The sequence below is a fragment of the Portunus trituberculatus genome, chromosome 29, assembly GCF_017591435.1.
Source record: "Portunus trituberculatus isolate SZX2019 chromosome 29, ASM1759143v1, whole genome shotgun sequence".
NCBI classification, from domain to species: domain Eukaryota; kingdom Metazoa; phylum Arthropoda; class Malacostraca; order Decapoda; family Portunidae; genus Portunus; species Portunus trituberculatus.
Genome location: NC_059283.1, coordinates 3252685 through 3264736, shown reverse-complemented (window position 1 = coordinate 3264736; position 12052 = coordinate 3252685). Strand labels below are relative to the sequence as shown.

The following is a 12052-nucleotide window of genomic DNA, read 5'->3' as shown; positions in this document are numbered from 1 at the left end:
CGCTAGTCATCTCTGTGGCTTTGGAAAACAGTCGCGGTGAGAGAATAAAGCGTTTCTGATTACGATTCATAGTCTCAAACACACCTGGCGTCACGTAAGCTACGTGTAAAAGGCTCTTGTTGAAGTTACGCTGGTTTAACCCCTTCAATACCATGACGCGTTTTCATATTCATTCTGCTTACTATTTGGAGATTTTATACAGCTTCAGAAACTCATGTGAGTGTTGAAATAGTGAAGACTGTGGCCATTAACCTTCTGACCTTCATAGACCCTTCCTAATGTCAATAAAATGGTCTAATCATACTCCAAAAATCAAGGTAAAAATGCGTCTCCTGGTTAGTAATTGGCGATTTTATACAGTTTCAGAAACATATGTTGGCATTAGAATAGTAAAGACTGTGGCCATTAATTTTTGACCTCCATAGACCCTTCCTAATGTCAATAAAATCGTCTAAGCATACCCAAAAATTTAGGTAAAAATCTGCCTTAGTATTGAAAAGCTTAACCCATTCAATACTGGGAGACATGTTTACCTTGAGATTTGTGTACGAATAGACGATTTTATTAACATTAGGAAGGGTCTATGGAGGTCACAAGGTTAATGGCCACAGTCTTCACTATTCTAGTCCTCCACATAAGCTGTATAAAATCACCAAACAGTAAGTAGAATGAATAAGGAAACGTGTCATGGTGCTCAAGGGATTAAGAGGAAAGACAAGACGTTAAGCGTGGAAAGACAGCGATCATTCACCTTGTCCTTGCACGCTTCTCTTATCTGTGGCCTGAAACTTGAGCTCGTGATGAAAATGTAAATGTAAGTAAAAGGTACCGCGATTCTAAGTGATGCAAAGATGACGATGTTGATGATGATGATGATGGTGATGATGATGATGGTGATGATGGTGATGATGTTGCTGTTGTGGTTCGTGGGAAGGTTTCTTTACAGCAGTACTTTCCTGTATAGCTTCCTTCTTCGCGTTCCGGTCATAGTCTGTGCACCATCATCATGATCATCACCATCATCATCACCATCATCATCATCTCTTAGATTTATAGGGAACAAAATAACTTAAATAAATGTCTCTACTACCTAAAATCCAGTAAGTTTTATTTTTATTTTTGTATCATCGTCTCTCAAATAATGTGAGGCGAAATGGAACACAGATTGAGGTCTTAGATAAATGATAAAGGTTAAATAATAGAAATAATGGAGGAATGGAAAGTAGGATGAACAAAGGAAAAACAAAGAAGAAATGAGGAAAATGTATGAAATATGAAGCAGAAAAGAGTAAAGGAGGGAGGGAAGGTGGTCAAATGAGAGAGAGAGAGAGAGAGAGAGAGAGAGAGAGAGAGAGAGAGAGAGAGAGTTACATTCGGTCACGTTAAACTCAGTGAAAAATCCTTCTTTTCCTGTTCAACTTGGTTTCTGATTCTTTGTAACTTCCTGATTCCTTCTTTTATTCCTTACTTCCGCTTCCACTAATTTCTTCTCATGTGCAACAGTAACACACACACACACACACACACACACACACACACACACACACACACACACACACACTTACACGCACACGCACACGTACACACCAAATTACATACACACATGGATCTACGTACACAAAATGACTGACAGCTCCCACAATGACGCCGCATTCATACACTCATACATACAGCGGCAGGAAATACCCATAATTCTCGTCAAATTCCTGTAATGAAGCAAAGTCTGAGGGGAAAGGGTCTGAGGCTTCACTCGAGACAGTTACCGAAGCTTCGATGTCTCGGTTCAAAGAGGAACAGAATTGTGTTTTCCCAGTGACAGAATTTCGATTGGTGAGTCCCGTTGTCCGGCGTTTCCCAAGGGCGTTTTCCCTCTCTCTCTCTCTCTCCCTCTCTCTCTCTCATTCCTTTCCGTAACTCTCACGTAAACCACTTAACAACAGTACCACTACCACCAACAACAATAACAACAACAACAACAACAACAATAACAATAATAATAACAACAATAACAACAACAATAACAACAAAGGAAAAAAAACATACACCCAGAGAGAGAGAGAGAGAGAGAGAGAGAGAGAGAGAGAGAGAGAGAGAAAAGCCTGTCAATACCCCCATCACTCTCCGTCATGGGGGTGCCGCAAGGGAAGTATGGGACCGCCTCTGTTTGGGTCACGTCACGCCTCGCCTTGCAGCACGCCTCACAACCCTGCCGCGCCTCCCCGCCTTACTAACGTGGTGGTGATGTGGTGACGGCGCCGCTCATCTGGAACACTGGTTAAACGTGATCTGTTTCCCTGCACTGTACTGACTGACTTTCTGGCATCTATCTCTTTGCTGTTTTATCATTATTATTTTTTTTTTATTATCATTATTGGGTTTTTCTTCATGTTATCTTGTATTTGTGGGTTTTGTCATGTTTGCTGCTTTGTCTTCAATTATTTTTTTTTTTTTTTTTGAGGCGGTGGTATTGTGGTAGTGGTGGTGGTGGTGGTGGCAGTATTGGTGCACTTGTGATACATATGTAGTAGTACTAGTAGTAGTAGTAGTAGTAGTAGTAGTAGTAGTAGTAGTAGTAGTAGTAGTAGTAGTAGTAGTAGTAGTAGTAGTAGTAGTAGTAGTAGTAGTAGTAGTAGTAGTAGTAGCAGCAGCAACAGTAGTAGTAGTAGTAGTAGTAGTAGTAGTAGTAGTAGTAGTAGTAGTAGTAGTAGTAGTAGTAGAAGTAGTAGTAGTTACTTTGGTTTTGTTTAGCTTTCTTTCATATTCATTGTGTTTATATTTTTCTCAGTCTTTTCAGTGTTTTTCTCCCAAATGTAGGTTATTAGGATGGTTTACCGCTATGTTTATTTTTCAATCACTGAGTAACTGTCATGCACCAGAGAGCATGAGGTAACACTTGCTCCGCAACATCAGCACCTAACTGTCCGTGTATGTACGTGTTCCCATGCAGGAGCTTCCATCAGTCACGTTGCCATAACCACGCACACATTGCGCCAATCTCATCACCTCGCGGCCTCAAGCTCCCTCCACCTGCCTTTACTTCCCGCAACCGCCGCTAGGATGCCGCCAGACCTACCTTGCGCTGCGGCAAGACTTATTTTCTACCTGCTCTCGCCTCTCAGTCGCGCGTCTGACATCATGGAGGAAGGATGTTACACCTCTGCGCTCGTAGAATGACTAACACGACTTATCCCGTGAACAGAACTAAAGAGACGTTTTTTGCCAAGGACGGTATATAAGACTAAAGGACAGGACGTGTGAACCCGCAGATGTAGTGAACTAAGTTATACTGGGTTGTTGATGGGCATTACTACAACGACTGTGATACTTCTACCATTCTACCAAGTCATTAGTTACTTTATTACTTAAGACGCAACTTTACCTACTGACAAGATTACTTAAGTGGCTTCTACAGTGCATTACTAATCGTTGTGATATTTTATACGTACTGCCTACCTGCTGACGAGACACTGACGAAGGTGGAACTCCGTCTCTTTCTACTCTCTGCCACTACTGACGACTCTCCTGACGGTGACATTTGACAACAGGCGACGTGGACTAATTAGTTGTGATTGCTTGCCAGGTACACCCAACACTCCTGCACCGAGTGAGTGGGCTATGCGGCCACTTAGTGAGTTTTAACAGGTTAATCCCAGTTGTTTAGTTTGGCCATGAAGGCGTAGCTGGCGAGGTGCGCCTGAGGGCGAGGTGCTGTGACTGTAGGGTGTGAACCAAAAGACGCAACCATGATTGAAAAAAGCGATAAGAGTGACTCTGACTCGAGCAGCAGTGAGACCAGCGGCATGAAGGTGAACGTGGTGTACCGAGGAACACTGTACCGCGTGAGGGGCGTCAAGGTGCTCGTGTCTGTCGTCACCGCTGTTATTCTCCTTCTCGTTGCCATCGTGGGCCTGGGCGTGTGGATGCTGGTCAGTGCGTACGCAGAAGACAAGGCCGTATCCTTGCCCGCCGATGCCAACGTCACTCGAGCCACGGCTAGCGCCGCCGCCGGCCGCCAGGAGTCCTCCACTCCCTTCACTATAGACTTCAATGCCCCGAGTGCCACGCTGCAGGAGGCTTCCTTCCCTGCCAGAGTCTCAAACACCCGCGTCATTCAGGACGCTGCCAGCAGTGACTCCTCGACCAGTGCTGATCTGCCTGTCAGTGAAGGGTCGCCTGCCAGCCAAAACCCGCCTGTCGATGCTGACGATGTGAGCGAGACTGTGGGTCACTTTCAGGGTGTAAATCCCCGTAGAAATCAGACGACCACTATCACGAGCTCCCCGAGGCCTAAACCAGCCTTTGGCGTGCCGAGTCTGCCTCGAGAAACCCTGTCTCCCGTCGAGATCGCCTCGCCCCCCGCAGACACCGGCACCTTCCCTGTCGAGGACAGCATCGTAGAGTATTCAGAGAGGCGTCCCGTCACGGTTGTCCCGCCCATTCCAGACCAGCAGTACACGGGCGCCCCTGCCGGATACGAGGTCAATACCAACCCATGGATCGGCATACATCGCCAGCCGGGGGACAGGCCCCGCTATCCTCTGCAGGGTGGGCTGCCAGACAACATTCCCAGAGACATTGACCCAGTTCTGCTGGACATGGGCTTGCCTTTCCCTTACCCACCCTCCCTGGCCACCAGAGCGCCCCCTCCGCCTGCCACCTCTCCCATCACAAGGCGCCCCACCCGCCCTCGCTACCGAGTCCCGGCAGCCACTCGCCGGGGACAAGCTTCCGAGCCTCACGAGTCGCACCACACCTCGGAGGCTCCTGCTGGCTATCAGCATCACGAGCAGCACCAACGTGAGCAGCACTACCACCGCGAACAGTATCATCGTGAGCAGCACCGCGAGCAGCACGGGAACGAACAGACTCACGGTGAGCAGCACCACCGTGACCAATACCCTGGTTACGAACCCTTCCTCACTCCCACCCAGCAGGTGCCTCGCTCCCCTGAGGTGCCTTCCACCCCCAGCGTGGCACAGCTAGAAAGGCTAATTTTTCCAGGCGATATTCACCACCCTAACCTGCGCCGTTACCTGCTCAGTGGGGCGAGTCAGTTGCCTGCCAGCTTCACACTGCCCCCGGGAGTGACTCTTCCTCCCGGGGTATCAATGCCAACGAACCTCGAGTCGGTAGCAGACCTGGTGGGTCTGCGTGAAGCAGCAGAAGGAAACCTCAAGCACAGACCGGGGGTCCCCGGCAGCCACCTGGAGGACATGTTGCACCACTACAATAAGCACGAAAGAAGCAGGCCACCGCCCACATCCACTGCTCCGCCTCCCGCGAGAAATGACACACGTTACAGCCAAAGGAAGGGCCTGACGGCAGAAGGCACAACACAGGGTTATAGTGGGCCCCCGGTGGTTGGATATGGAGAACAGCCATTCAGAAACGCTCGGCGGCCGCACGACCCCGCCTTTCAGTACTTCTGGGACATGTATGGCTACGACGGGTCGGCGCCCGCAGAGCATGACGATCGCGGCCCGGTGCCCGAGGAGGCCACGCACTTGCCTCAGCGGGGTGTTTTGCCCACAGGAAGCCGACCCCACGCGGGAAGGTATCAACCTCCAGGGCCTGGACAACGACCTCACCCTCACGACATGTCAGGCCATGGAGAACTACCTCACCCTCACGATACCATGGCTGCAGGGCACCAGTCTCATCCTCACAGGGTTCGTCCAGGTCCTCGCCACGAGGCGCCAAGCCCTCACCTCCCATCTCCCAGGCTGGAGCCCCACATGCGCGGCGGCCATCCACATCCTGTGAGACCTGACGCAGAGCGGCCTCCTGTCATGCAGCAGCCCAACCGTCAGCTTTGGGTAGACCCTGGACCGCGGCCGTCAGCGGCACCCAGCCCGCGCCCTGGGCCATCGACTCCCCCGAACCACCGCCCCTTTCTAGGGCCGCTGTACGACATGTATGAGTACTCCAAGAGACTGGCGTCCACGCTGCTTAACTTCCCGACGGGCAGCGACTATAACGCCTCGCGGGAGGAGTACATGATGAACGAGGTACAGCTGCTCGAGGACTACAACCGTGTCTTCCAGAACCCGAACACCACCAGTGCAGACGTGCTGCCTGACATGTACGACGACAGGCCCAACAGGAATGAGCGACTCATGTTCTTGGACACCAGCAAGCTGCAGTCCCTCGATCCCTTTGAAATGTCGCTAATCACGTGGACATTCCTGGACTTCTGGGAATTTCTCATTGAGCAGGTGGGGACGCTGTCGCCGGAGGACCTTGCCCTTCTGGAGCAAAGACTGGAGCGCTTAAGACTGAAGAAGGACAGACTGATGACTAAGAATTTCATGACTGCCACTGTTAACCGCCAAGTCACTCAGGAGACGAACAGAGGTTACCCTGACGCGGCACGAGCAATCGCCATGGCGGAGGACCTGCTGAAGTCAATGCCGGAGGTAGAGATGGAGGAGGAGGAAAAAGAGAACGCCACTGGCACAGGAGCCGTGGACGGTGAGGTGACGGGCCGCATGTGGGATCCACTGGGGGTGTTCACCAACAATCAGAGAGTGGAGTTCATGGAGTTTGCCATCAAGGTGCTGTTCAGGTTCGGCCGCGTGTATCTGCAGAAGGCGTACGCGTTGGACTGCATGATGCTGCTCTTCTGTAAAGACCTCAACGCAGACTCCAGGAAGGCGGGGATGGATGGCACGGCGGCCAAGATAAAAAGGTGAACTTGTAATCATGCAAAAACTCTTCCTATCGAGTCATTACACCCACCCACCCACCCACCCACCCATACACACACTCACACGTAGCCCAAACACCAGGCAATGCTTTCAAACACCCTAATCACACGCCAGTCTATCAAACATACACCTGGTATTGTCACCCTCACGTGCCACCATTTACCGAGCATGGTGTGAGCGCGTACTGACCGTTGGCGTTGACTGAGCGTTACTTGACGTGTTGACATAGCGATGGTGTGACGAGCTGGTCAAGTCTGGTTCGTGATGCTGCGACGAAACAGCGGAGAAAAAAGAGAGAAGGAAGAGAAAATGAATGTGCTCTCTCTGTCTCTCTCTCTCTCTCTCTCTTTCATTTTTCAGTTCAACCGACCTTTAAGAGTGCGTGAAGGTTGCATTTCCTTATTTTTACCGCTGACAAACGCACCCACTTCACACACACACACACACACGTCACATCACTTTTTCCCAGGCACTAATAAGCCGTCACTAATTCACCAGCAGCCAATCACAACTCCGCTTGATCAAATTGTGTCTTATGATTGGCGGTTTGTGTCTTGATTATATTGCGTGTGAGTTTGGAGGGAGTGAGAATGGCTGTGACTTCGTGGTAAAGTTTTGGCGCAGTACATTAACTACAAGCGTTCGAATCTCTCTCTCTCTCTCTCTCTCTCTCTCTCTCTCTCGTGGGTGTGTCGGTCATGGTAGAAGGGTAGTCTACAGGAGGTGAAAACTGATGAGGCACAAGTCATCACCCTGAGGACATATTGTATACATTTGCCACGCCTCACACCTGACCGTTAGTACAACACAGCATCGCCCCTCCCCCTCCCTCCCTCTCTCTCTCTCTCTCTCTCTCTCTCTCTCTCTCTCTCTCTCTCTCTCTGGACCACCCGTTTCGCAATTATCTCCTTCGTTCTTCCCTCCTGTCCAGTCACGATTCCCATCATTTTTTCATTCTTAATTTTAAAAGATCCTCAGTCATTCCTGCTTTACTGTTGATCTCTATTCCCATCACGGTACAGGGAATAAGTTTACCTCGTGACAGTTTTCCCATTCATTTTGGGTCTTTTTGTCCATTTCAGTATGATTTTTTTTATTTCCTTCGTCATTTTCCTTTTTTCTTTTCGTTTTCGCTTGTTTTATGTTCTCGGTTTCTTCTTGGGTTTTGTTTTGTTAGGTTTATTCATATTTTTTTTTTCATTTCCTCTTCGTTTTTTTCTATTCCTTTTCTCTTTTTTGTATTTTAAATCTTCTAACTTTCCTATCTTCTTTTATGGTCTCTGTTTATCCTGAATCTTAACTCGTATCTCATCTATCATAATTTACTCAAGTAGTCTATTCTTCTTTCCTTCTTTTCTACGTTTCAACCTCCTCTCCTCTTTTGCCCTTCCACTGAACTCTATTATTCCTCCCTCTGTTTTTCCCTCAGTACCTCCTCTCTCCCTTCTTTCACTCCGTGCCTTCCCCTCCTTTCACCCCTCTCCCGCCCTACATACTCAAGCCGCCAGACCTCGAGGGGGAGAGCAGCGGTCCACCAACGGAGCTGAACAATTCCCCGTTAGCGTCTGGTGGCGGTGGTGGTGGTGGTGGTGAAGGTAACCCACTGGCGCCATTAGTGGTCGCTTTGATAATGTTCATGTGGGAAGTTTAATAGAAGTAAAGCTGAGTAATGTGTGTTTTGAGTTATTAAAGAAGGAATTTGTGTTTGTCTAGGTATTAAGGAAGGAATTGGTGTGTTTTTGAGGTAAAGAAGTAAATTAAGTTATGTAATATGTTTTTGAGTTATTAGGGAGAGAATTTGTGTTTGTTTAGGTATTTTAAAGAAGGAAGTTATTCATGTGTTTTAAGGTAAAAGTAAAGAAGTAAAGTTATATGTGTAATGTGTTTTTGAGATATTAAGGAAAGAATTCGTGTTTGTTTAGGTATTAACGAAGACATTCATGTGTGTTTTTTAGGTTTTAATGGAGGTATTCGCGTGTTTTATGGCCTCTTACTCTTCAATGACTTTTATTTCTCTTAAAAAGTGAATGAGTGGGGAGTATTCGTTGTTTTATCAGGAGTGTTCTTGTGTCGGTTGTTTTATTATGAATGTCTTTGCTGTGTGTTAAACTGAGTATGTGATTGTATAATATAAGGTAGAAAGAAGTAATGTATAGCTTCTCATGTCATACGCTTCGGAAACTCTTTATATACTTTCTCATGTGTTAATAATGAGAAGAAAAAAGAATTAGGAAATTATTACTGACGGGGTGTAGCCATGAAGTACAATGAAACATTAAAAGAAGAAAGCGTGAAGTCACTCAAAAGATTTTCGTGTCTTGCTCTGTAAAATTCACTTTCTCATGAAGCCGAACAACTGGGATTGTATAATTAAAAGAATACTTACGGAATGCATAACTAGAGCGCGTTATCATGCAATGCGGAGAAGCACTGAACAAAATCGTGTGGTTTATCGCAGTTCGTTCTTTGAAAACCACTTACTTTCTCACGAGGGCGAATCACTGGGAAGCACCGGTCGTTGTAATAAAGTCTTATGGGAAATTAATGGCAGTGTAATTATATAATGTAATGAGGCGATGCGAGAGAAGAGAACGTGCTATATTAATCAGTGCGTTGGTCTGGTGGAAACTCTTCACTCCCCCAGCAAGGTGAACCAGTGGGAAGCTTATAATTGAGTCACGTACTCCCAGTTTGCTCGATGAGTCTCGTGCCATTATTTGCGAGTCATGGCTGGACGGATCACTTCTCTTGATTTCTCTCTCGCCAGACTCTCCCTCGGGATCTTTTTATTTTATTTTCTCTCGTTCCTTTTCTCTTCACGTGAGGTAGAAGAGGAGAATATACCGTTGTTTCATGAGGGAGAAGATGTAATGGCTAGTTTTTTCTTTGCCTCCCTGTAATCTAGTGTAATGGGAGACGATTTGGAGGAGGAGGAGGAGGAGGAAGAAGAAAAGGGCCACATAGGACTCCACAGCTTAACAAAACAAGACTTCTTCGTGCTTGCTTGTCCGTTTTAGGGAAATTATTCAAACTACTTGGTAAAGAGAAAAGTGAAGGAAAAGAAGAAGAGGAAGAGGAAGAGAAGGAGAAAGAGTAGGAAGAAGAGGAAGAGGATGAGGAGGCAAATATGAGACCGTGAAATCACAATGCCTCTCCTGTTTGCCTTTCTCATTCTTCCGAATCTTGTTTGCCGAGTTGCCTGTCACACCTGAGCAGCGTGAACTTCGTGTTACGTGACTGGGAACTAACACGCGACAACAATAACACCAAAGATCAAAAGCAAAATCCGTAACGTTACCGAATTCCGAGCTTTTTTGTTCTCTGTTTTTTCTTCGCCAGTGTTCCTTTGTGTAAAAATAATTTGGTGTAGTTTTCAAAGCACTGAGGTGAATCATAAATGCGTCTTCATCGTCATCTTTTTTTTTTTTTTCTTTCTTCTTTTTCTTCGTCATCTTCTATAACGTACAAGGTTCTGATGACACATAATTCATGGCGTTACCAAAATTTTAAACAAAACGGGAACATCTTTCTGACTCTAAGGAGAAGGAGAAAACAAAAACAAAACAAAAAAACAGACGGAAAGACAGAAAATTTAAATAAAATTCATGGCGTTACCAAAATTTTAAACGGGAACTTCTTTCTGACTCTAAGAAGAAGAAAAAAAAAAACAGAGACGGAAAGACAGGAAATTAAAAGAAAATTCGTCTTTTGTAGAATAGTAAGCAAGCATCCGAGTTTATTGTAGCAATGAAGGCAAAGATAACAGAAAGAAAGACGAAGAAGACACAAAGTTAACCATCAGAATAGCGGCGTCGGAGTGAGTGAGGCATATGGCAGACGACAAGTTTCTTTTAATGTCAAGTTTTGCATATGTTTTATTTCCTCTTCTTCCTTCCGCACCTTGCTAAAATTCTTTTCCTTATTCCCCGCGAGACATCTGTTTGCTCAAGGTCGGTGGGTGGAGATCAATTACTGCACGCGCCCACCCGCACGCACGCACACACACGGCAGGTGGTGAGCGGCTTGGGTGGGGGAAGGGGAGGGGGAGACCACCAGAAGCTCCTCCACCACCTAGTATTCAGTCTGTCACGCTTTCCAGACCGACAAAACACGCCGTTATTATGATCAACATTAGCATTAGTGTTATCATATCTTCAGTTTCCGACTATGTTATTTAAAGTCAACATTGGTATTAACTGAATATTGGTCTTGATAAAAGGACGTGTTAGTAGAATCCCTAGTCTTAACATAATCAACTATAGTGAAAGTAATGAATCCCACACTATTTAGATACATATTAGATTACACGAATGGCCAACACCGTCACATGCTAAAGACAATAAAGATAGAAACTAAATAACCAGGAAAACATTGCTTTAAATCACAAGTCCAACTTTTTCTACTTTGACCGCTGTTGAGGTTAAGGAGAAATAATATCGAAATAGGATGCAATAACACCATCATATGTTGAAATAAGGGCAAAAACTGAAAAAAATCAAAGGAAAAAACACACATTACTTTAAACAAGTCAAACTCTCTCTATTTTGGGCGTTGTTGAGTTAAGGAGGAACAATAACGCAAAAACAATACAATAACAACATTACATTTGAAATAAGGTTAGAAAACTGAATAACTAAAGGAAGAACACTAGATACCTTCATTACTTTAACCTCTCCAGTACCATGACACGTTTTCACATTTATTCTGGTTACTATTTGCTGATTTTTTACAGCTTCAGAAACTTACATGGGATGGGAATAGTGAAAACTCTGGCAATTAAACTTCTGACTTCCATAGACACTACCCAATGTAAATGTAATCAAATCATACTCAAAACTTACTGAAGGGGTTAAACAAATCCAACTTTCTATTTTGGGCGTTGTTGAGTTAAAGAGGAATATTATCGAAACAATAAGACTTGTTAAAATAAGTGTAGAAAACCGAATAACCAAAGGAAAAACATACTCGATACCTTCATTATTTTAAACAAGTCCAACTCTCTCTGCTTTGGGCGTCACTGAATATTACCGTAAGAAAAACAATAGAATAACACTCCAATTTTCTCGGCACCGTAAACTTGCGTCCCTAGAGCGTGTCTTGAGGGAAGGCGTTACGGGAAGCGTTAGGAATGGAGAGCAGAAGTGGCAGAAGGCGGCAGGAAGTAAGGCTGACCGTACCGCCTGTTCTACCTGCCCCGTCTGGCCGTCACCTGCTGCCGCCTTTTGACCGCCGCAAAAAGCAAGGCAGGGCGTCATTCCGTTATGGTTGAATGACGAAAAAGTGGAGTACTGAGACACGTGTGCATCAAATTTTACAATGTGTTTTGCTGGTCGTCGATATTTCTT

The 12052-nt window shown here is 45.9% G+C and overlaps 1 protein-coding gene across 1 annotated transcript in view; it reads left to right on the top strand.

Moving 5' to 3' along the window:
* Positions 1 to 3129: 3129 nt before the first annotated feature.
* LOC123510486 (extensin-like) overlaps positions 3130 to 12052 on the top strand; it is a 19314-nt gene continuing 10391 nt past the window's right edge. The window contains exon 1 of the mRNA XM_045265697.1: positions 3130 to 6688. Within this exon, the coding sequence (XP_045121632.1) occupies positions 3744 to 6688 (2945 nt within the window). The 5' untranslated portion in view covers positions 3130 to 3743. The remainder of the gene's footprint in view (positions 6689 to 12052) is intronic.